The sequence below is a fragment of the Macrotis lagotis genome, chromosome 1 (genome assembly GCF_037893015.1).
Source record: "Macrotis lagotis isolate mMagLag1 chromosome 1, bilby.v1.9.chrom.fasta, whole genome shotgun sequence".
Lineage (NCBI taxonomy): Eukaryota > Metazoa > Chordata > Mammalia > Peramelemorphia > Peramelidae > Macrotis > Macrotis lagotis.
This window is the reverse complement of record NC_133658.1, coordinates 485,351,780-485,378,061: the sequence shown is the minus strand read 5'-3', so window position 1 is coordinate 485,378,061 and position 26,282 is coordinate 485,351,780. Positions and strand designations below refer to the sequence as shown.

Genomic DNA, 26,282 nt, shown 5'->3' with positions numbered 1-26,282 from the left:
TCAACTTCCCTGCAAATTTTTAAAGCCATAAACATAGTTTTAAAATCAATTTAAAATTAAACACAAATATCTGGGAAAAGATGAGATTTAAGGGTCAATAGTTCAACAAATGGGAGTATGGAAATCCCATTTCCCTATTAGAAACTCAAGATAGGCAAACGGCCAACTCCTATGCATTTAACTTTGTGAAAGAATTATCACTTAACCAGTGACTTGAACAGAATCTAGCTGTGATTTTAAAGAAGAGTGAATAAACACAGTAACTTGCTGAAACAAAACATGAACCAAATTTTTAATGAATAATAATGATGATGATGATGATGACGACGATGGAGCCACATCATATAAACCAGCACAAACTGCAACTTCAAAATATTTTCTGGAAAATACTGAACCAAAATCATAATTGCTTCAAACAAATCCTTAAGATATTGCAAAACTGTTTTGGAGCATTAGGTTTACACTTGAAAAAAGTAAATTTTTGATCTATATATTCATGAATTCCATAATTACCTTTCTGTGTCTGGGCCATTTTTGGCTATAATCATCTTTAATTTTCCTAGTCCTCCCACAGGTGCTCTGTCTGTACCTGTTGTAAACTGCAAGAAGAGTCTTTTCTGCTCATCTGTAAATGAATGGACGATTTCCCAGAACTCTCTAAGTAGGGGAGAAAATATAACAGTAAATTCTATTTAAAAACTGTGTCATTGACTATGGGATTAATCTATGAGTTTAGCATTATACTTGTCTATTTAAAAAAATCTATTGTGTAAAAACACTATTATAAAACAAAATTTACCTGCCAAAAAGTCATAAGTCATACTAGTTTAGATAAAATCTCACTGAAGTGAAAAGTTATAAGCAGTACTGCTTCAAAATTTTAACAAAAGAACACTTAATTTATTAATTTAATCAAAGAACAGAAAATTTAAGAGATACTTTATAGGCATAATCAAAACCATTTTAGGGGGGGATTCAAGGATGAGACAAGAAGGAAGATGGCAAACAGGAAAAACTTAAGAGATCTGTCAAAATTTTTATAACAAACTTTTTTCTTTAATGACACTGTATGTACCACATTTATATCTTGGGTACCGAAGGAATTAGATAAAATAATATAAAAAAAATAGGATTATCAGTTGGACTAGACCAAATTGACATAGCAAAATCCAAAGCTGAGGATAACAATTTTTCTTTTTTGAGGATGACAATTTTGAAGGAACTGATGAATCAATTCTGAAGAGGGAAGAGTGAACAAAATTTCAGACCATCCTTTTTACCAAACAAAAGGCGTTAAAATATTAAAAACTACTCAAGTCATAACCACAGCTAGAAAATTTCATGACACTAACATTTATATACATTGAAAACACCTCCAAAGGAGAAACAAGAAAGGCTTTCACAAAGCAAATCTTAAAGAAGCACATTTCGAGAGAAAAATACAGAGAATGTAAACTACTACAGTGCCTTGTTTACTGATTATGTTTTAGAAGCATTTGCTGGTATAACCCCATTTTTTTTTAGGATTTGCAAGGCAAATGGGGTTAAGTGGCTTGCCCAAGGCCACACAGCTAGGTAATTACGAAGTGTCTGAGGCCAGATTTGAACCCAGGTACTCCTGACTCCAGGGCTGGTGCTCTATCCACTGTGCCACCTAGCTGCCCCATAACCCCATTCTAAGGGCCCATATACTACAAATTGTCTCACATACTATGAAAAATCTTGAGATTCCCCGAAAGATCTAACAGATAATTTTATTCTATAATCTTCTGAATATATGTATGATGAGAGAGACTCAATACAAGAAAATATATACTTGCCAATGGAGCTAGCCATCATCATTAATAATATGCTCAATAGTGTCCATATAAAACGAGGCATGTTTAATAGGTGAAGCCCTCCAACAATATGCTGATGGTAAAGCCCCAGAATACTGAATAATTTTCTAAAGAGGAGAGATAATTAACCAAAAGGATTCAGCTTAGTCACTGAAAAAGGTGCTGATAAAGAAAACTTAATGTCCAGACTATGATATCTACTTGGATAAATAATCCACAGATGAATTTTCCATTTCATTCCAAGTGTAACTTGAACAATGTAACTTCAATGGAAATTGCATATAGAAAATGAACTGGATCAAGAATTGAATATGAGGATAAAACTGAAATCTTTTTGAGAAACTGCTATGCTTACCTTCTCTTTGAAACAAAGGTCTATCCTGTTAACATCAATATTTTTCTGGTGATGTTGTATAGCTCTGACCCATACAACACAAATACATACCAAATACTTACTATAAGATAGTCAAAGTGGGATGAAATGTGTGTATGTGTGTGTACACATGTACATACATAGTCATGTGAAAGCAAGACAGAAGTCCAGACAGGTTGGTATCACTGAGTAGGAAGGGGTAACAATGTACAATGAAATGGGGTGGGGGGGAAGAAGGGATTAGTAGCAAAATACTCTAAAAACTTAAAAGAGATTTATATCTTATCCTAAAGGCAACATGGAGTCACTGGAGCTTGCTGAGTAGGAGTGACATGAAAGGATCTATACTTAAAAAAAATTAAGTGGATTACAGTGTGAAACTTAAGGCAGGAAGAACAATAAGGAAGCTATTTTGATGTGAGAGATAAAATAAGGGTTTGAACTAAGGTATATAGCTATGTGAACAGAGAGAAAGGGAAACATGCAGGATAAGTTGTAGAGGTGAAAACAGCAAGATTTGGCAAATGACTCGATATATTAGGCAAGGGAGAATGTGAATTTGAGGATAATGCCAGTTATGAGATTAAAGATGATAGCACCTTCAAGAGAAAGGGAGAAGTTGGAAAGTGTGGGTGGAAAAGAAGATGAGGTCAATTTTCAACATCCTGTATTTGAGATGTCACTAAGACTCCCTCTTTAAAATATCCAATAGGCAATCTTGATGTGAGGCAGAAACTAAGAAGAGAGACTGGGGCTGTATACACAGACCTGTAAATTGTCTCCACAGAGATTAAACACAGAGAAGAGTGTGAGGTGAAGTGAGATGAAGGGAGAGAGAGAAATGAAGGCAAACAGAAATAAGAGCAGAGAAGAAAAGATGAGGAAAGGAAGAAAAGGAAAGAGAAATCAGGGAGAGGGGAGAAGAGGGCAGAATTTTGAAGAACATCCATCTTTAGAGTAAGAGATCCATCAGCTATAAAAGAATATAGGGCAGTATCAAGAAACCCAGAAAGGAGTGAGGACCAAAGATAAGAGGGTGGTCAACAGTGTGAAATGAAAAACACAGATTGGGGAGAAGAGAAAAGACCATCAGATTTGACAAGAGATTGTTGTAGTCATAAAGTCAAGTCAGACTGCAATGGGTTGAGTAAGAGGAGAGGTAAAGACAGTGAGTACAGACAGTTTTTAAAGAAGTTTGACTGAGAGAAGGCTAGTGGGATGATAATCACATGATGAGACTGAAGGACAACTAATGAACTACCTGTATATTCTACTGATATCTACCTAATATCCAACTGACAAATAAGAAATCCCCATTCCCTCTATGGAAATTTATGGGAGACCATGGAAAAGAACTGCACAGGATGACAGGCTGCACAGGGCAGATAGGCTGTAATCTGCTATCACTGTTGATGATGCTCATCAATTAAATCATAAATCTAAATATCAATTTATCCATGCCCCCCCACCACCACCACAAGGCAGTGGGGTTAAGTGATTTGCCCATGGTCACACAGCTGGTAATTATTAAGTGTCTGAGGTCATATTTGAACTCAGGTCCTCCTGACTCTAGGGTCAGTGCTCTATCCACTGTGCCACCTAGCTGCCCCTAAATATCAATTTATCAACACAAATTGCAAATATAATACATAGTAAAAAATACACTTGAAAAAGTTTTGGACGCAAAATATCCTCAAAACAAAGGTATGAAAATGGTAAATACAGCTGAATTCCCTTTATGTTGTTATTGGGTTGAGGAGAAAGTTTATCATGTTTCAGATTTGTGAAATTTATATCCCAGCTATATTTGGAGGGTATCATTTGAATGAAAATATACTTAAAACACTGTAATAAAAGGTCAAGTTATAAGAAGATACAATATCTCAAAATAACTTTCCATTATCCATGCAAGGGGAACTAAACAATGGTAGTGTTTGAGTAATCTGACATTTCAGGGGAGAAAAATCTTTTATTAGCTTTGGGAGATATATACTTATATACATACATACACATACACACACATATACATACATATAAGTAGACATCAAAATAAAAATACATACACATATACATATATTTATCTTTATGGGAATTCATATCATCTAAAGATCAAATGATGGGCAGGTTTGTGTAATAGAAAGAGCACTGGGTTTAGTAAAAGACATGGGTATGAATCCTAACTGCTCTTCTCTGCCTGTGTGACCTAAGGCAAGTTACTTAATCTCTTTTGGTCTCTAATTCCTTAGTTTAAAATAAGGAGGTTGAATCACATGATCTCTATGGTCTCTCTAAGCTCGAGGTCACAGTGATTCTTGTTATGATGGCAGCAGTGTCCCCCATCCAAGACCCAAAACCTGTTTCTCACCTGCTCCTCTTGTTTGAACAATTCCTAATGGGCAAATGGGAACCCTCAGAATCATCCTCAACCCCTTATTCTGTTTTATACTCCTACTAAAAAGAAGGAACTAACAGGGAGTAAGATCCCTGATTGGCAGCATCTGGTGGAAGTGGGACCTGGAGAGTGAATTTTTTTGGATGAATAAAATCTCAAATGATTGATTTTTATCCTAGAGGAAGTACTTAAACAGTAGACTATGAGAAGAAGCTTGACTACTTCAATAAAAGCAAAATCTAAATTGAGTAGTGAAAACACTATTAACTCATTCACTTATAAGAAAGTAGATTTCTGTTAAGGAGGAACAAAACAAAAATAACCCACTACCTCCAAACTTATGGAGTCTCTTGGAAACATGAGGACTCTTTAAGTTCCCAAATCCTTTCTGTTAAGAAGCTACTTTGTCCTTGAGATTCCTGTGATGGGTGAAAAAAGCAGAGATGCTGATTGGAAAATTTTTCTAGAGAGTAAGCAGGAATGGGGATCATGCTGAAAACTGTTGATAACTTTAACCAAGTTGATAACTTGATCATGGTCTCATATCCATGCTAACAATGATAATTTAGTAGAGACAGGGAGCTAATGGTTTTTTACATCATTCCATTCCCTGAAATTGTTTTTTTTAAAATATCTATTATTTCTTTTTTTTTCTTATTTCTTTCTTTTTTTTTAAAGGTTTTTTGAAAGGCAATGGGGTTAAGTGGCTTGCTCAAGGCCACACAGCTAGGTAATTAAGTGTCTGAGGCTGGAATTGGAACTGAACTCAGGTCCTCTTGACTCCAGGGCCTGTGCTCTATCCACTGTGCCACCTAGTCACCCCTATCATTTCTAATACTAGGGAGTAGGGATAGGGAAATGGCCTGAGACCATGGTCCTGGAAACTAGCCAAGTTGAAGGCCATTGATATACCAGTTGATGACAGCTGACCTACTAGTTAACATGGTCCTAAGTCAAGTTTTGTTATCTTTTCAGCATGGAAAAGAAGAATAAAACTAATGTCTAAATTCCATTCTCAGCTGGCAATGTCACTAAAAATATTGAAAAATGTATAATGTATGCTCCAAAAACAGACTAAAATAGTTGGTCTAGGTTTACATATGATGTACTTGATTCATTTATGCAATAAATCAAAGCTCTGACTTTAAAATGAGTGTTTTTGTTTAAAAAAAAATTTCCATGACTCTAATTTTAAAGCTTAGGTAACTTACTATTAAAGAATACATAAAGGGACCTAAAACATGAAATACCCTCCAGCCCCCATTGAATGGTGCCATTCTAGACAGAGTATCTTACCTAATAATAAGAGAGTCCCTGGTATAGCCACCATCATATTCTGTGGTTTCTTCTAATGCTTGGAAGTCTAGATTCTGGAAACAAAAGAGTATCTCTTAACATCTTCTGGACTATTTTCTTTGGAAGAATCAGTGAATAAATAAGTTTTACTTTAAAAAAAAAATATGTGCCTGCTTTCTTACCCGGCTTCCACAGATAAGCAATTCAATTTCCTCTGGTCTGAATAAGTACTTCAAGGGAGACTCATTGGTCACCATATGAAAACCTCTCCGAAAGGCCTTGAACTGCTTTTCTACTGATTTATTGAGAATATAGTCAGCATAGAGACTGACAAATTCCTGAAGGAAAACATTAATCAGAGGAATTTATTGTGGCAGCAAAAATATGAGGCAAAACATGTGGGTAGTATATTTTTTCCCAAAGAAACTCAGATTCAAGAATATTTTAAAAGTTCAACACAATGATCATAGATCTAAAAATCATATTTCATAATTCACAGATATTTTTGGTATATCCCTATATAAGATGGTAACAAATGCTTTAGGTATATACTTCATTACTTCAAAGAAATGATACTTCCTAGAACTCAATATACAGAAATTAAAACAATTTACAAATCTGGAAGCTAACTCAACTGAAAGCACTTGAAGTCTTGGTTTACAAAATGTTGAAATCTCCTCAGCTGTGTATTTCTGTCAAAGTAATGTTATTGCCTCTCTTAAGAATGTCTCTATCTTTTCTTCAAATCTGAGTATTTACTTTAAAAAGTGAATGGCTCCCAGAAAATGGTATTCACAGGTAAGCAGAAGGCTACATGCTATTTTCCTTATAAAATACTTAGGAATCTAGTTGGTTTTTTTTCAGTCCTCTTAAATTCCCAGGATTATGTATATCTCAGGGTGGAAGGGACCTCTTAGGCCATCCAGTCCAACACTCTAGTTATATACTTGAAGAAACTGAGGCATAGAGAAATTAAGTGACTTGTCCAAGGCCATATAGGTGGAAAGTACCAGAGACAGGATTTGAACCCAGGTCTTCTAATTTCAGAGTTAATGCTCTTTCCATTGTATTGTAATGTCTCCTTGTTATTATTTCTTCTGTAAGGTCCAGAAGATTATGGTACTAAAACATAAAATTTAATTTTATAGACTTTATATTACATGATTTATTTCGGATGTTGGTATTTTATTTCAAATTTATTTTCTTTCTATGTTACTGAAGGAATGCTGAACTATGACTTTATTCCATTCTTATATATTTTTACCCCAAGAGAACATCTTTCTTTCAATAGAAATTTATTTTACAGAAAACTTTACATAAACATAATTACTCTATAGATATGCATGAAGACAAAGTACAGAGGTTCACATCATTTTGTTGATGTAAGCATGCAGTGAACAAAACTTCATCACTCCTCTCTTATTAAATTCCTACTCTCTCGTCATTCTCACAGGGATTATTACAACAGCCTTCTTACTAGTCTTTATGCCTTAAGTCTCTAGTCCACCCTATAAACTATTGATAAAATTATTTTACTCACACATCAATTACCTCAAGAATAAAATATAAACTGGTCTAGCTTTTAAAGCTTTCACCACCAGACCTCTTCCCTACCTACCTTTAGTCTAACTGTAATCATTCTGTCTCCTTGCACCTTGTAATCCATACATACTGACCTTCTTTCTATTCTTTTTACATGCTAAGCCTCCATGTATCTGCATTGTGCACCCCCCAGCCATAAAATAACTCCCCCTTCAATTCTATCTCATAGGCCAAGCACTATCTGCTACCTGAAACCTTATTTCTCCAATTCTAAAGCCTTCCTTCCCAAAATACCTTGTAGTATTTAAGTATGTAGGAATGCTGAACTATGCTGAACTGTGTGTGTGTGTGTGTGTGTGTGTGTGTGTGTATTTTAAGTAGACTTGCTGACTGTCTAATTACTCCTTGGGAGAACATACTGTTTGATTTTGTATTTGCATCTTCAGGGTCTAGCACCAGTGGCCCACACATAGAAGGAACTTAATACTTATTGATTAAAAATTCCTATAAATTAAGTCAACATTGGAAACATCTTGATAACCATGCAAAGCAATAATGCCCAGGTTTGCAAATGCATGATAAAAATATATTCATCTACAATTCTTTTGTCTTTTCAAAGAAAGATAACCTGAGTCCTGGATAAAACTGTAATGTCTTCAAAGTTTATTTTCCAAATGCAGTCTCCTTGATTTATACCCCTTCCAAATCCCTTTGGTGGCCAGGAGTCTCTCAAATCTCTCTCAATCTCTTTATCTTCATCTTAAACTCTACCTGAATCACTTGAAAAGTGAGTTCAAATTGCTGGCAGCTATCCTGTCACAGGTTTCTATGAAAATTTAGTACAATATTATCAAAGTTTCACCACTTGAATAAATATCTCATTGTAATTTGCATTTATGTATGCATGCATGTATATACAATATACACATATGAAATTAGATATATAAAGTTCTAAAGTGTTTCTGTAAATATATTAACTGTTTCCCACTAAATAGAAAACCCATAGTTCTTCGGAAAATATTACAAACTGCCCTGCATTATTACTTAAAGGATTAGAAAATGTAGACTTTAAGATTGAAATGAGACTGGGTATCTGATTACTTAGTAGATATTGATCTGAAAATACTCATAATATATGACAGATATTCTGTAATGCACAGAAATGCAGAGCAATGAAGAACTCAAAATATAGATTACCTTCCTGTTTTCATTTGTAATGGGAATCTTATCACCATTTTCCTTTAGATCATACATCATTGGATTCCCAAAGAGATCTGTCTGAGATATTTGGAAAGTGATCATCATGTCATCTTCCACACTTCCCTCATACTCCAGCAAATCTTTTAAACTCTGATAAAGAACCTAAAAATTGAAGAAAAAACACAAACAAAGACAAGTAAGGCTACTGATGACTTTTAAATAATAACAAAAAATTAACTATTACTCTTGAAAATTGTTGTGCCTTATCATAATAGGTAGTTTGAAAAAAGTAAAGGCCAGCATCTCACACTTGCTCTGAAGGAGCACTGGGAAGGCTGCCACTGCTGCCACTAGGTGACAGCATCACTGCCTTGTTCTCTTTCTGAGATCTTTCAGCTTCTTTAAAAGCTTCAATTAAATTAAAATAATTTTAAGCAGTAATAATGCCACTATTGTAGTTAACATTTAAATAAATTTCCAATATTTAAAAATTGTTAAACATAAATATTTTTAACATTAGTTGAATTCTTATATTCATATCAAGTGTAAGTGATGAAGTTAAAAACAAAAGCAAAACAAAAAACTTACTGGGTGAGAGTCTGCCAGATCACGGAAAGTTCCTTTTTTCCCCATTAGTTTCCTGTAGACAACCATGGGAAAATGCACATCCAGTATACAGTTATTGTAAATAGCCAGACCCAGTACTATGCCAATCAGGGTAAACTGACCCTCAGTTTCAAAAGATGATGGATTAAACCAAAACAGTTTTGTAGATTCATCATACGTGAACATACCTATAAGAAATGATTTTAAACAAATATTATTTATTTTCTTTAAGTAAAGATTTATGACTGGAAAAAATAAAAAAAATGCAAAATTAAATCATATAAATATTAAACTATTTTGTTCAAGAATAGGAAAATTCATGTTTACACATGAAAAAAATCAGCATTTAAAAAAGGACCAAATTTTATAAGCATGTTACTCAAAAAGGGGTAGCATATAATTTCAGAAAGCTAATGAAATATGCAAGAATAAAGAATTCTAGTGGGCTTTACTATGATGGTAGGGGAATTTTCCTCAAATTGCCATTCTCTAATATTTCATTTACAGAGCAGGAAAAAAAAAAGACTCATTTTCATCTTTTAAATCTCTAGGTCTATTCCTGCTGTAGTGACCAAACGTGATATATTTCCAAATAAAAAGAGATGAAAAATGAAAAAAAATTTTTTAAACTCTCACTTAATAGTTCTAACAATAACTTTTAGTTAGTGCTATTTTAAGAGAATTTGGAAGTTTTAATCTTGAATTGTAAATATAAGCAAATCTAGTTAAACTCAAAAATATTAATAGGGATGGAGCACTGAATTTATAGTCAGGGAGATCTGAGTTCAAATCCAGACTCAGACATTTGCACTAGGCAAATCATTTAATCTCTGTTGTCCCAGTTTCCCTATCTGTAAAATGGGGGGGGGGGATAACAATAGTATGTATCTCTCTCAAATGAGATAGTATCATTTTCATCATTATTGCTACTTTTAAATTTAGACTGATTATTAATTTAGGTAAATTATCCTTAACATAAAAGGATATTATACATGTTGATTATGAATCAATAAGAGAAGCAAACTGAATCCCTATTTACAGTCTACTTTTTTTAAGTTTCACAATCTTCTCTTCTCTTAAATTCTATTTTTGTATCCTTCTTACAAATTAGCCATTTTCTACTTTATACTACATTTATTTGCATACATATCTTATTGCCACCTATTGTAAGATTCTTGAGGGGCAAGGCCCCTTTTCTTTGGAATTTGTCAAAGTCTGTTTAATTATTATATCTCAAAAATATTTTGCAATTTGATCAAATTTCCATTCTAAATTGTGTATAATGTCCCTCATGCACACATTATTCTGAATTTCAAGAACAATTTTAAAACAATTTAGAGTAATTCAGGGATCACAAGACTAATTTTCAAATCTTACTGTTAAACTGAAGATCACTCATGCCATTTCTTACAATGAAACATTACTTAATGATATTGTAATTGCATTGTAAAGGTTTTCAATTCACTAAAAGAATTGTTTAAAAATAATTTTGTTAATATAAAAGAATAGCATATAATATAAAAGAATAGCATGAAGCATTTTCAAATTTTCAAAGAAATATAAATATTAGCAACTATGAATGCCGATTTAAGGTTTTTCCCTCTCTCCCCCATTCCCCCAATGTAAAATTCTTTTATGCAATTTACAGAGAGAACATGTGTTTTACTTTAGTTTTTTAAAAATCTAACGTAATACACAAATGACTGATCTCAAAACTGCCTAACATCTTTTTTATAAGAGATATCAGAGTTAAAGTCTTAGAAGAATTTTCATGACAAAGGTGATTCTTTAATTCTTATAGTTATCATTAGATATTACATAGAAAAATTAATACCAGTAAGCATTTTCTTATATTATAAGGTAATGGAATAAATAAGTGATATGTAATTTATGTTAAAATTAAACAATCTGAATTTTAGAGGAAAAAAGTTTTTAAGGCAACAATAAAATATATCACACTAAAACAAAAATTATATTTCAGTCAGATGAAATAAAAGAAAAAATAAGCCACTAGCCTTCTCAAATCTATGATAACTTTCAATTTACTTTCTCATGAATTATGCTGAATAATTTGGTTGGTTAGAGAGAACAGATTCAGTCAATAAATTGAATGAGACTCATCAAGGAAGAGTAAAGAAATAAAATCTGGAATTAGATTCAAATAAAGTATTGCTTCTAGTCTTAAAGTAACAGTGATATGTATAAATCCTCTACTACTAGAAAAATAACTAAAAAAAGTCGGTATTACTGAGAACTGGTTAGTATTGTGATCTTTGTATTTGGAAAGGGAAGAGGCTTTCATATCCCTGACATAATCTGTTTGATATTTTAGGAATATCCTGGAATTTCATTATAAAAATTTGCTTCTAAAATAACATTTTCATAACACTTAACATGGCATTTCAAAAGCCAAATTAAAAAACAGTATGTTGGCACTTAAGCACATATTTCAACATGCAGAGTAAATATCCATGTAGATGTTCACTAGTCAACAAAAGGCTACTAATTTAACAAGGTCTTTCAAAATATTATCAACAAACTAAAATGACTGCAACTAAAATAAAAGGAAATCTCAACATTCAAAGGGTAAAAACACTTCAAACTGCTGTTGCATCTTTCCTAAGTGACCATATAAAACAGAATGCTGTTGCTTTAAAAACAAGGAAGGGCATTTTAAAATATGTGTTTGATTTAAACTGACACTCCTACGGCTAAATATCAGCATAAGCCAGAAACCATACTGATTGAGTTCACTACCATCATACTATCTAATGTTAAGTGGATCCTCACTTTGCAGATTATCGTTTATTCATCATCTCTTAGTGATTTTCTTTCAATTCCCCAGAGACTATTTCCAATCTCATCTCAAATACCCAATTCCAAATCTCCCTCCTTTGCTATCTTTTATCAGAGAAGTCTGAAACTCCCTTAATACTTATGCCTTTTCCAGTTGCCTCCAGAAGAAGAAATGGCCTTCTCCTTTTTAAATATGCCCTGGATACCATTCCCTTCTCTCCACTCTGGAATCCTGTTCCAGTGATCATTCTTTCCACTAGTACCTCCCTGACAACAAGGAATATGCTCAGGTTCTATCTAGTATCCTTTCACTCCTCAAAGACTCATCAAGCTGACTACTATGCAACTATACTAAAACACTCTTGATAGTAAGGCTACCAATGAAATCAACTGGTCCCCTGCAATAGCCTTTACTTGGTTCCTTCACTTTGTTTACTTCTTTATATAAGCTAACTTAGCAATTATTAAAGAATCTGTACTAAGCAAAACTATACATCTTGTTGTTTGCTTTTCCTTCTCTTTATTTTCCATTTAGAAGAATTTAGATTTCAAGACAGAATTTTTTTTTTTATCTTCTACTATGTTCTAGAAAAAAAAGAGTTGGGAGAAAAAGGTGAAACTCAACTTCAACATATTTGGATAGTTTCCAAGGAGTTTTAAATATACCTCTGAGGGCAGCTAGGTAGTTCAGTGAATAGAGAACTAGCCTTGGGGTCAGGAGGATCTGAGTTCAAACCTGACCTCAAGACATTTACTAGCTGTGTCACCTTGGGCAAGTCACTTAATCCTGACTACCACACATCCAGGGCCATCTCCATTCATATCTGACCACTGGACTAAGATGGCTCCAGATGAGAAAGTAAGACTGCTGACTTAGCACAGGACCCCCCTTCCCTTCTTCAAATCCAATTCACTTGTATGTCATGGCAGCTCCCTGATGTCATGGCCTTCTTCAAGAATAAAGAACAAACATCATCATCATCATCAACTATAATTTATAAAAATGATGCTGATATTCCTATGATTACCTTACCACTTAAATAGGGATTTAAATATTTTACACCAATTCCTACAAGTAAATATGAAAAAATATGTAAAATATAACAAAAATATCAAAATATCAAATATAAATATATAAACAAAACACAAGAAAATATAGCAAAATTTTGCTCTATTTTTCTGAATCTGGAGCAAATTAGAGATAAGTTGACTCTCAAGATTAAGTCAAATGATCAATGAGTGGATATAATTGACAGAAATTTAGCACACAAATAATGATCTAAAAGAATGAATGTATTACCAAAATACATACCAATATCTGGGTTGAAGATTTCTTCCACAACTAGTTGAAAAAATTCTTTGGAAACACCTCCTTCATCAACTCCTTGTTCTCCTTCAAATTCCACATATAATTGCTTCTTCAAGTCTGCAGGATTCTCCATGGCAATCATTTCTAGCTAGTGGTAGAAAAAACAAATATATAACAAAATTTTAATGGAAGTATTAGAATGGAAATCAAAAAAAATCAAAATGGAAACTATGAGTTGGGAGGCAAAAGAAGATACAAAGAAGAGAAATTTATAATGACCTTGGAAGGTGTTAATGAGGTACTTCAAAAAGAAATTTGATAATTAAGCTAATTAGGATTTGTCATTTTTTGTAATATAAATTGAACCTACTTAGATGGTTTGTTTCTCCCATTTAGAAAAAGGGAAAAAAATTAAATGGGAAAATAGTCCCAAACTAGGTCAAAGACAATAGATTGATCACTACTTTACCATGAAATTAACATGTAGTAGAAAATCAGTATTAGATTCTGTTAATTCTAAGTCATGGATAGGATATTAGAGAAAGAATAGACAGCAGAAAAGAAAAGTTAATGTTTAAATCACATATAATATTAATACATGCAATGGAATACAAACAAATTTCCAAACTGAATTTGATATGAGATATTTTTACAGACTAGAGATCAATTCTTTACAGACTAGAGAACAAGACAATTCCTAATAAGATTTATGTTTGCCATATGGGAGCAGTCTATGAACTTGTCACATTAGTCTTTCACTTCTTCAGTTCCTCTAGAACAAAAACCTAGCAAAATACTTTCCCCTTGCTTTAAATTTATTCATAAAAAATCAGCTCATAGCACACCTGAGTGACCGAGTTAGCATTTGAGGTAATTCAATGGATACTGTGGTGGGCTTGGAGTCAATAAGGCCTAGGTTTAAGATCAAATCATGCATCAGATACTTATTAGCTGATGAATTGGACAAGTCACAACCTCCCAGCTTCCACTGGACTCAGGTATCTTACAGCTTTAAATCTATGATCTTATCATGAAGTCTCTTATCTAGCACTCCTGTAAATCCAAAGTATGAGAAAAACCAACACTCACAAGGATGACCTTTGTAAACTTCAAGATATTGAAATATTCTCTGAATAGTAGAAAATTAACTTGTGCTCAGAATAGTTTTAGTTAGGCCTATCAAAAAGCTGATTGATTAAAATTGGTAAATTATATAGTTCTTTATTAAGCAATTAGCAATATCTTTTTTTCAGAAAATTTAACATTTATAAATTTACAAGTCCTAAATCCATTAAAACTGATTTTACTCAATAACTGAAAGACACAGTGGAGCTAGTTTGTCTTGGTGTTTTCTAAGCTGATGGCTAGGACACTGATCAATGCCTTCAAGCTCTAGTTAAGTAAATACTGTTTTATTATAGTAAACACTGAACAAATGCTAAATGGCTGAAAAAGAGTCCATTAGTATTGACTATCCCTTACAAATTATATGCAGTCATCCTTTCAGATGGCTGGGAACTTCATGAAGATAACAGCACACTGTGTCTCTGCAACATAAAATCACCATTTCCTTTGGTTTACGTATTCTGATACTTCTTTTTAAAAGTTCAATGTGATTTATAGCATGACAGTTTTATTTTGCAAAAAGATCTAAGAAATTTTAGAACAAAATGCATAGTAACATAATAATATAGGTTTCCTAAATCAAAAGGACTTTGAGAACATACTAGGCTAAAATGAACACTTTGAAAAATCTGATGTTCACTAAAATACATTAAATGTCAAACAGATGGAAGTTCCTTTGACTCTAACCTAAACAAAAGATTCTAAGTGGGTTTAAGCTCCCCCCCATTTCTTTATTATATTCCCTTCTCTCTTACACACACACACACACACACACACACACCCCTATATATCTTCCAATTAGGGGAATTTTAAATAAAGAGTAAAGGTAAAACTATACTATGTGTCTAAATTAAAAGTCTAAATATATCTAAAAATGTCTAAAAGAAATATAAAATTATAACTAAATAATAATATCTTCTTCAGAAGACTTTAATGCATCCTTAAATTTAGTTTTTATATATTATGTTTTTGCATGAAAATAAAATTTTTACAAATTTTTGGATTTTCAATTGTCCAGGAAATACAAGATATCATTTTTCTTTAAAAAGCAAACAAATTGGGGCAACTAGGTGGCGCAGTGGATAGAGCACTGGCCCGGAGTCAGGAGTACCTGAGTTCAAATCTGGTCTCAGACACTTAATAATTACCTAGCTGTATGGCCTTGGACAAGCCACTTAACCCCATTTGCCTTGCAAAAACCTAAAAAAAAAAAAAAAAAAAAAAAAAAAAGCAAACAAATTGTAAAGATTCATATCATTTGTGTATTGGTTTATATAGAAATCTTGAGCACAATTGTCATAAAAATGCCAGATTTACAGGCATCTAAAAAAAAGAATGCTACAATAACCTAGTCATAGGTTCCACATAATGGAAGACTTAGTGGAAATGATGGGCATAAGCATGTAATCACAATTTCAAGGGGAATGATTTCAAGGTAAATTCCATACTCCCAACAAATACACTGATAAACTCTACTTATGCTTATCTGTCTATGATAGGTTATTTCCTTAGTCCTATGGGAGAAGATGGATACTTATGCAGCTCCTTGATAGATAAATTAGGATTTTCCAGGCCTTAATCTATAACTATTTTCACACAGAAATACAAAGTATCTTTAAAGCTATATAAAAACTCGACCTATTAGCTAATAAGAAAAAAGGTTTCTAATGAAGAAGCTGAAGTACTAGAGAGAAGGCAGTTCTGGGGTTACCTATGAATTTACTTCTATTCTTCATTAGAACAGATCCAGTTGTACTGTAATATGAAATGAGAGGATACTATGAGAAGTGCTCTCTTAGTTGGTTCATTCTTCCAGTTTTATGAAATTTGTAATGTTGGACAAATCGTTCAATATTGCTGATGGAATCTTAATACCACAAGACAAACAAAGGGGAGGAGTGGCAGCCAAAGAGAATGTTCTACATGGCACAGAGGATAGGGTGCTGGATCTGACCTTTCAGGGAGTTTTGTAATTTTGTGCAAGTCTCTTCTGAGACAAACCTGCTGGAGACTCAGCTTCGCCAACTACGAAACGAGGATAATAATACCTGTAGTTCCTACTTCAAAATGACTATTTTTAGGTTCAAGTGAGAAAATGTATATAATTTGCTTTGCAAATTTTAAAGCAGGATATAAATAGTTATTAATGGTCTATCGCCTAAAGCAATTTAATATACTCTTTAATATACATAAGATTTACAAAACCTATACTGCTACAATTCACATGTGTACAGATAAAAGTTTCAAATTTAACCTGTTGTATAGAGGTCATGTTGCCAAATCTTTTCTAGGAAGGATCTCTAAATAAAAATGAGGAAAAGGAGGTGGGATGACAAGAGAAAGAGAAGAAAACGTGTCACAGCAGAAGGGATGCTTCTCAGGGAGCAGAGAGACTGCTGCCTCACCATCTCTACTTTACTTAGTCTAGTTATGAAAGTCTTCCCTATCCAGTAGGATACTATTTGTTCCAGCCTTCACATGCCTACTCAGGTTCAGCAACATAAGAGCACTTTGGGCTCTGCTAAACAAGTCTTAGTATGGTTTCATTCTGGTCTTAAAATTTCATCTTCCTCATCCTCCTAGACCTGCAGTCACCCAAATGCACACTTGTATATGGAAATTTTCTAAATGTAAATGTATGTGGAATTCTCATCAATGTTCATCTGTGCCATCTATTCCACTTAGAATTCAAATCCAAAGAGACAAAAGTGCTTTCCATTATATGCTCTAATATCTACAGTACAGCATAGTTCAATATATTTTTTAAAATGAAAAAATCATTATCCACAACTAATAGCATAAACTGCCTCCACACTAAATGTTTAAATTGAGACAGCTAAATTTCTGATTGAATGAATGAACAGAGATTTGTCTATAATTTAAAAGGGTACAATTATAGTAACAGAAATTAGGATAAATTAGGAAATCAGGATAATATAGTCAAACCTGATTTGGAACTTATGCCAGTTCAGACAGGCTGAGTAGTCATCATGAAATATTTATGTAAAAATAAAGATAATATATAATAATAAATAATTCAATAGTTTTCAAGTACTTTAAGAGATGACTATTTGTTTAAAATAATAAATTAATTATAATTTTTATTCCTTCAGAATTCATTACATAATATGACTACTACTATTATTTTGTGCATTTCAAAATATTTACTTTATCTGCTAATAAATTTGAAGTGATAGTTTTTAAAACTAAAAAATTTTCAGAGATGCTTTATTTGTTATAGATAAAAATTGGAAAAAACTTAATTTTGATTTTAGTCAAATTTAGTAAAAAATTAGAAAATGTCACATCAATATGGGATATCAAAACAAGAATGTTGCTGAGATACAAAAATTATAAATGACTATAAATACAGAGAAATACATAAAAAAGGACACAGATGTAGAACAAGGAAAGTAGAATTAGAATATATATAGTGAAGACAAGGATACAAAAAAAATTAACAACAAAATTTTATAAGCACATCAAAATAAAGCAAAGGACAAGTAAGTAATTATTGATTTTGTTACAGTTTCCTTTGCTGAGTTTGTTAATTAGTGTATGATGAAGAGATTTAGAGCATAATGTTGAAAGTTCTATATTTTGATCTAGTAATTATACTTTTATTCCTCCTTCTAAGACTATGTTAACCAAAGCCTTCAGTACATTTTCAGTGGTTCAGAATTATTGTCTTCCTCAACCTTTTATCTTTTTTTAAACTTTTTTAACTATCTAGACTAAAGAAATTGGGCTTTCAAATCTTTGCTTTAGAAGGCATGGGGAGATTATAAGCAACATCCATCACTCATACTTGTGATATCTACACTTTAAAGGGTTTTGGGGAGAAATAAACTTAAGAGTACTACAGAAAATATTTTCTTATTTTATAACACCATTATAGCAACATCTTTCTACCAAGAAGTAAAACAATCGATCCTTGCTAAAATGCAGTACCCTGGCCATGAGAACTTTCCTAGTTCTGCCAATAACCAGCTGAATGATTTTAAATTCCTTGACCCTAGCTTCCTAATGTATAAATAAAGAAGTTGGATGAAATAATCTCTATGATTCTATGTGACTTAATGATTGCTATTCTTGACTCCCCATTCCCTGTTTCATTTATTTTATATTTTATAAACAGGGTATAAATGTGGCAAATTCCTTTACTTCAAGACAAAATTTTGCTAAAATTTTCTGAATTGCATATTTTATCCTTTAAAAAAGTAACTTCTGGGGGGGGCAGTTAGGTGGTACAGGGGATAGAGCACTAGCCTTGGAGTCAAGAGTACCTGAGTTCAAATCCAACCTCAGACACTTAATAATACCTAGCTGTGTGGCCTTGGGCAAGCCATTTAACCCTATTGCCTTGCAAAAACTAAAAAAAAAAAAAAAAAATAGAAAAAAAAAGTAATTTCTTACTATACCCAAAGGGCTATAAAAAACGTGATTACCCTTTAATCAGCAATAGCACTACTAGGTCTGTATCCCAAGGAAATTAAAAAAAAAAACAAAAATTCAAGGAGGAATAGTAGGAAAGGAACTATGTGCACAAAAAGACTTGTAGAAGCTTTTTGTGGTAGTTAAGAATTGGAAAACACAAACCCAGAGATGCTCATTAACTGGGTAATGGCTGAACTAGCAGTGATATATGATTCTGATGGAATACTACTGTGCTACAAGAAATGAAAAGCAACAATCTATCAGTGCAACAATCAGGCACAATTTTGGGTTATCTACGATGGAGAGAGAAGTTTGAACAAAGACTAAACACTTTCCTTTAATTAAAAAAAAACATTATCTTATGTAATTTTTCTATCTCTTTTACTTTATTTTTTTCCCTTAAGGATATGATTTCTCTCTCTCATCACATTTAACTTACATCAATGTATACTATGCAAACAATGTAAAGAATAATAGACTGCCTTCTGTGGGGGGGTTGGAGAGGGAAGTGAGGTTAGGGGGAAAATTATAAAATTCAAAGTTAATTAAATTTTTTAAAAAGGAGGAAACAGGAAAAAAAGAAGAAATGAAAAGCAGGATGATTTCAGAAAATCCTGGAAAGACTTAGAAGAATGGATCCAAAGTAAAGGAAGTGGAATCAGGAGAGAATTGTAACAGCAATATTGTATGAAGAATTTGTGAATGACTTAGTTATTTTTAATAAATGATGCAAGACAATCCCAAATGACTCATGAAGAAGCATATTATCTGTCTCCTGGGAAAGAATTAATACTATCTGAATACAGATCAAAACATACTACTTTTCACTTTCTTTTTTTTCTCTTTGAGTCTTCTTGTACAAAATAAATGATATGGAAGGAAATGATTTTATCTGATTGTACATGTATAACCTATACATATCAGATTGTTTACTGTATCAGGGAAGGAAACAGGAGGGAAGAAGAATCTGGAATTCAAAACTTAAAAAATAACCTAATGTTAAAAATTGTTTTAACTTGTAATTGGGGAAAAACTAAAAATTTTTTTTTAAAATGTTAAAAAAGTTGGGGGTGGCTAGGTGGTGCAGTGGATAGAGCACCGACCCTGGAGTCAGTAGTACCTGAGTACTTAACCCCATTACCTTGTAAAAACTAAAAAAAAAATTCAAAAAATAATTCCTGATATTCTATGTTTAGATTTCTTTATATAAATGAAAATAATTTTTTACAGAGATCATAAAACCTGCCTAAAGAGAGCAACTAAAATTCTAGAGGAAAAACTGGGCTTTTAAGCAGTGACTTTCAAATATTATCTAACAGGTTTATAAATAACTGAATTATGTAGTAAAGAAAAAAGGCTACAAAAACCATTTTTTTTCCTCTTTACTTCTTAGTCCTTTGCTGTCAGAATTCATTGTTACTTGAAAGATAGGCATGATTACTGCACAAGGAATCTTCACAAAGGTAAAAGGAATGAACCAATAAGTTTTAGTAGCCAGTTTTTTGTTCTGATACCTTGATCTAATCTGAAAACTCTATTAATACTATATATAGACAATGGCTACACTTCAGTCAAACCCTCAAAGTTTGTAGAAACCTGCTGATAAAGAATTAGTTATTTAAGTTATTAACTAACAATGTGGTTCTGAATCATATGGTTAAAATGAAAAAAAAAACCCTAATATTAATAAACAAGCAAGCTCAAATGTTAAAGGGAGATATGTTTTTGCCATCTGCCTCCTCTGGGGTTTTCAGTCACTATCCAACTTTTTATACTACAAGGAGGACTAGAGAATTTGTATTTTGAAAGTTAAAGGTACTCTTTTAAATAAAATACATTTTACAATTATTAAGTCAAAAAGATCCGAAACTAATTAAGATTTAGAACTTAAATCTCTATACTCTATTCATGCAGGTTAGCATCTTCTCTGCAATTTATAATCTATATGAGAGTTAACTAGATTTACTCAGGTTCACAAAACTATTAAGCAGCAGAAGCAGGTCTTGAACCAAAGTCTTCCTGGTTTCAAGGCAGTTATCTTTCCACCAGGTCAAGTTGCAAAAACCTAGGCCTAATGTTTAAAAATAAACTTTGTCAAAAATTGTAAAATTCAAAACCTTGCAAAAAAATGATCGGTACAAACTACTAATGTATATAATTAGAAAACAAATAAAAATGTTTATATTAAAAAAAACAAAATAAAAAATAAACTTTGCCTAAAGATTCCCAATTCTTATTAGTGTAGACTACAGAGAGTTACTTGGTACTTTCATTTATGAGTAGGTAAGCTATTCACTTTGTTTAAAACCAATATTTTTGCTTCCATCCTGAAAACAAGATAGAGACACTGTTTTTCATTACTTTGAGCATAACATGGGTTTAATTTATGATTTTTAAATGCTATAATAAAAATATAGTTAATTTTCAATCATTCTGGAGTTGAGTGTTTTTTTCCCTTCCTGATATCTATATTTGTCACTAATTTTACTGTACTAGTACTTTCATGATTTATGATTTTTAAGTGTTATGGTACAGTGTAGTTTATTTTCAATCATTCTGGAGTTACTTTTTTCCCTGATATTTATATTTATGTCACTAATATTAGTGTACCAATGCTTTCATGTAAGTCTGCAGAACGTGGTAAAAAGGCATTTCCTTCATTTTCCTGGGCCAATTTTTATTTATATTTATTTATATTTTTTTACTAGCCCTGACCTCCATAAGCATAAATAGTTAAAATAAGCTATATAAATTTATAGATGTTCATAGAACTTGTAACTCTAATTTTAGGGAATCTAGTATGGTAGAGGGAATGCAATCAATCAATAAGCATTTATTAAGAACTTAACCAGTACCAGGCCCTATTATAAGTACTATGGATACAAAGAAAGGCCAAAAAATGATTCTGGCATTAATTCTAATGAGATAAAACATGTAAATAATTCAATATGTTCAAAACACACACACACACACACACACACACACATTTTCTCTCTCACTCACACACACAATAAAAATAATCTCTGAAAGCAGGTTTAAGCTTTTTTTTTTATGTTTACTACTTTTATCATCTTGGGAAAAGTTTTTACCTTCTTTGGACCACAATTTCCTTATCTGTATATTGAATTAGCTTGACCATGAGGTCACCTTTCAGTTCTAAATCTTATGATTCACAAATAATGTTTGAGTCATAATTCTACAGCTTTTGGAGCTTTTGGGGGCTGGAGTTTCTGGGAATTTCTGCCCTCATGCAGCCATCTTCACAAATAATATTTGAGAAGAATTATTAGACTGTAAGAAAGATGATACCAAGTAGTTGCCTGTATTGGGGTTACTAATCTTTCCTCTTCTATGAAGGTCTTTATGCTTATGGTCTTTGCTAACGAATTCAAATTCTTCTGGATTTTGTGAATCTTCTGTTTCCTTAATTTCCATTTTAAAAATACACTTGTAACAAACTGGCAAATCATTTTTTAATATGTGCTTGCAGAATACATTCTTCTAGTAAAAGAGGCAGATATTAATGTAATTGCATATATTTTAATCTTTAGTTTGTAAAGAATAAAGAACTGATAACTTTGAATTTGTTGGGTAAACGTCATAGCACTACCATATAACTGAAGAGAAAAAATTAATTGTATCTATATTTCTTTAAACATTAATCATAACTTCTATATTACAATATGCTGTCATTATGTTTCATTTCTGCCCCCAAATAGTTATAAAATGAATTCAGTATATATATATGTATATATATATATATATATCCAAACATTGGTTTCTCCAACTTTCCTATAACTTACTTGCTAATATTCTAGTGTGCATTTCAAATTACCACATAACTTACCCGGACAAGGGCATCATCTATGATATGATCACGTCTGACTTTGAGTCGTAAATATGGGTTCAACTGTTGTCCTTGAACTAAGCTGTAGAGCACAGTAATGCGTCGTTCACTGTACATGCGAATTCTATTATCATAATACAATCCCAGGTTCTTGGTGACAGCATTCAATATAAAGGGACAAGTCATGAAAGAGAATTTGTTTTCTGTTTCTACCTTGAAAAAAGTGTAATCTTTGTCCATTTCTAGAACATCATTCAGTGGTTCATTAATAAATTCTTCAAAAGGGATAAGTGGTTTTCTGCAATCTATAGTTTTAACACCAAGTTCGGTTTCTAGTGGATCTACTCGAGGACCCTTCTTGTTTCTTCTCTCCTCTCCCAAAAGTTCCTGAAGTGTCAATTCACTGGATTCTGGGATGGGCTCTTCATCCTCCTCTTCATTATGATCTGTATCTACCTCTCCTCCTACTACATTTGCATAGTAAACCATTTTCAAGCACTTTGAAGCAGCAACAATGGCATCATCATCGTTCACTAGATTACGACTATTAAATTCATTGCTTATGACTTTATAAGTAATAAGCTGTTGAAATGTTTCCATCATTCGCCGAATCTGGTCTGCACTGTATTTTGACCAGAGTCTGACCAGTTTTGCTTGAGCTGCGAGGGGTAACTTGCTCATTGCTTTGCAAAACAATGGTAAAGCCATTTCCAGATATTCAGGGCTATGAAGGTTGCCATTCTCCATGACAATAATGAATAAATTCAGATAATTAGGATCCCGAGAGTACACATTGTGATAAGTCAAGTCACATTCCACATTAGGTGACAAGTACACAAGTGCATTAAGAAAAGCAGTTTCTATTTTTTCATTAGAAAGCAATCTGTTGTAGACTCTTCTGATTGCTTCAATATCTACAGATACTTCGTCAGGGCCTAATTTTTGTAAGTTATTATCTCCTTGAGAGTTGCTATCACCTATCCTTGAGGATGATGCTTCTGAATCTTCCTCCATAGCAGCAGCAGAACATGCAGCTTTTTCCTTTTCATCTTCATCCTTGTCTTCATCTTTTCCCTGAAGAGATTTCAGTTCTTCCTTTGTATGTTGTTTGGCTTTTCGGAAGCTCTGTACCAAGGCCTCTGCGCTAGAAAACACTCTTCCAATAACTCGTATTAAAGGGGAATAATCCTCTTTCTCTCTACATAATTCAAGAATTTCGTATACCTTTTCTTCTGTTAAGTAAGTCACATCTATAAAGTTTGGGGAAGAAAAAGAAAAACATTTTTATAAGTCAAAGATTCACATTTTTAAAATCTAATAAAAATATCAAAGAAACACTGCAGGCAATAATGTTACTGCTTAACAATTCTTCTAAAAGTAACTATGTATTTTTTCATTTTTTCTAAAGTATATAGAATAGTTTGCTCTATTTGCACTATTCAGGGTTATAATTATAGAAACTACTTCTAGTCCAATGAAAATATTCAATGAGACTCAGAATATGTGACAATTTCATGAGGTTTATTCCCACTAAATGGGATATGGCTATGTAATCAAGAAATACAAATAAAATTTTATGACTACATGTTGTTAAATTAAATATAAATGAATGAATGAATCATTTTCTGACCACTCTTCCCAGATCTGATAGAAACCTGATCTCTAGCCCTGGACGAGTAGGCTTCACGTAATTAGACCTTTTATAACTCACCTTTAGGAGTGGGCTTATCTAATTAGATTCTAAGCTCCTTGAATGCACTTGTACTTCTATTCCTGGTACTTTGCATAATATCATTCATTCATTTGTAGGTTTAAGAACTCTAAAGTGAAGAACTTTAAAGCATAGAATTCCTAACATTTTTTTAAATTTTAAAACTTAACAAGGGTTTTTTTTTTAAAAAAATGGAGATAGTGTATTAATATACTGTTATACAATCAAAGAATATATTAAGAAATTTTACTTTGTATTTGAATCAACATTTTATATTTAAACTATTTTATACTCCAAACTGCCCCAGCTGGCAAGTGTTTCTTTTTTTGTTTTCCCCATCCCCTGTAATATTTTCTTGTTTCATTACTCATGTAAGAGGGAAGTAGAAAAAAGATGTCTACTCTCAACCTGTAAATAAGGGCATATGTCTTGTTAGTTCCATTTCTACTTCCAAATGAAAACACAAAAAAAATCTTCTGTTTTTTTCTAGTTTATTCTAGGTTTTTTTGAAAAAGCTACTCTAATAAACTGAATAATAAAATCTTAAGAGTTGAAAAGGACCTTAGTATAGATGACAAAAATGAAACCTACTTAAGTTAAGTGACTTTTCCAAGTCACTTTCATAAGTATAATCTAGAACTATGAATCTCTAATAATAAAGTTAATGTTCTTTCAAACATATCATGCTACCTCATGGGAATTCAGTTTCAAGGTAAAAGTCACCACACTATTCATAAGACCACAGATTTAGAGTTGGAAGGGAACTTACAAAATATCTCATCAAAATCCCTTTATAGCTGAAGCAACTGAATCCCCAAAAGTTTAATTGATTTGTCCAAGGCCATACTGCTAGAAAGTATAGAGCCTTGATGTAAAAACCACTTCCTACTAACAAAATTAGTGGGAGTAGTGGCTGGAATTGGGGGAGGAGGGGAACAATTCTTGGTTTAGTCTACGGTACAGAAATTAATAATTCTTTGGATGATTTTCAAATACAACTGTTCTCATTTAAAGAATGTTATGAATTATTGTCTATGATTGGTATAATCCCTAAGCAAAGAAATAGGGAAATAAAGGACTGAACACATATGAAGGATAAAAAAGCAAATAATTAGATTATACGGTATAGCCTAAGATGGTGTCAAAGTGACTGTGGAGACCTTGAATGCCTTGCAAGCATTTAAAAATGGATTAGAAGCAGTACTGATTAGACTAAAAGTCAGGAAGGCTGAGTACCATTTGGCAGTTATGTGACTTTAGATGAGTCACTTATTATCTCAAGACCTCAATTTACTCACCTGTGAAATGAGATGATCTCTAAGGTTCCTTCTGCTTTTATATTTTAGTACTAGTTTGAAGGTTATTACAAGGTAGGCAAGTAGTAATGGGGCCTTATAGTAGTAGCAGAAGTAGTAGAAGTAGTAGTAGTAGAAGTAGTAGTAGTAGTAGTAGTAGTGGTAGTAGTAGGTATAGTAGTAGCAGTAGCAGCAGCAGCAGGAGCAGCAGGAGTAATTCACATTTACATAGCAATTCAAGATTTACAAATCATTGCATCTCATTTGACAGCAAGGTGAGGGCAACAAGAATACAAAAGAGGCTGTAAGGAATATTGTTGTTCAGTTATGTCCAACTCTTTGTGACTCCACTTGGGATATATTATGTAGTTAAATTATCATATCCACATTACTTCATACACATATTAATTGAAATAAAGTGACAAGGGCAAAAGATATTTTGTAGCTTCCACCATTTCCTCCCATCATCTCTGAAATATATAGAAGAATTCTCAGTCCCTTTTTCTTAAGAGTAT

At 32.6% G+C, this 26,282-nt stretch overlaps 1 protein-coding gene across 5 annotated transcripts in view; it reads right to left on the bottom strand.

Moving 5' to 3' along the window:
- The window catches only part of UBE3A (ubiquitin protein ligase E3A), a 66,722-nt gene that overhangs the window by 3,442 nt on the left and 36,998 nt on the right, over nucleotides 1-26,282 (bottom strand). For all 5 annotated transcript variants that reach the window (XM_074213724.1, XM_074213725.1, XM_074213728.1 and 2 more), the window contains 7 exons: nucleotides 22,762-24,011; nucleotides 13,356-13,500; nucleotides 9,230-9,435; nucleotides 8,639-8,803; nucleotides 6,082-6,237; nucleotides 5,900-5,973; nucleotides 514-657 (listed from right to left, as the gene is read on the bottom strand). In XM_074213724.1, the coding sequence (XP_074069825.1) occupies nucleotides 514-657; nucleotides 5,900-5,973; nucleotides 6,082-6,237; nucleotides 8,639-8,803; nucleotides 9,230-9,435; nucleotides 13,356-13,500; nucleotides 22,762-24,011 (2,140 nt within the window). The remainder of the gene's footprint in view (nucleotides 1-513; nucleotides 658-5,899; nucleotides 5,974-6,081; nucleotides 6,238-8,638; nucleotides 8,804-9,229; nucleotides 9,436-13,355; nucleotides 13,501-22,761; nucleotides 24,012-26,282) is intronic.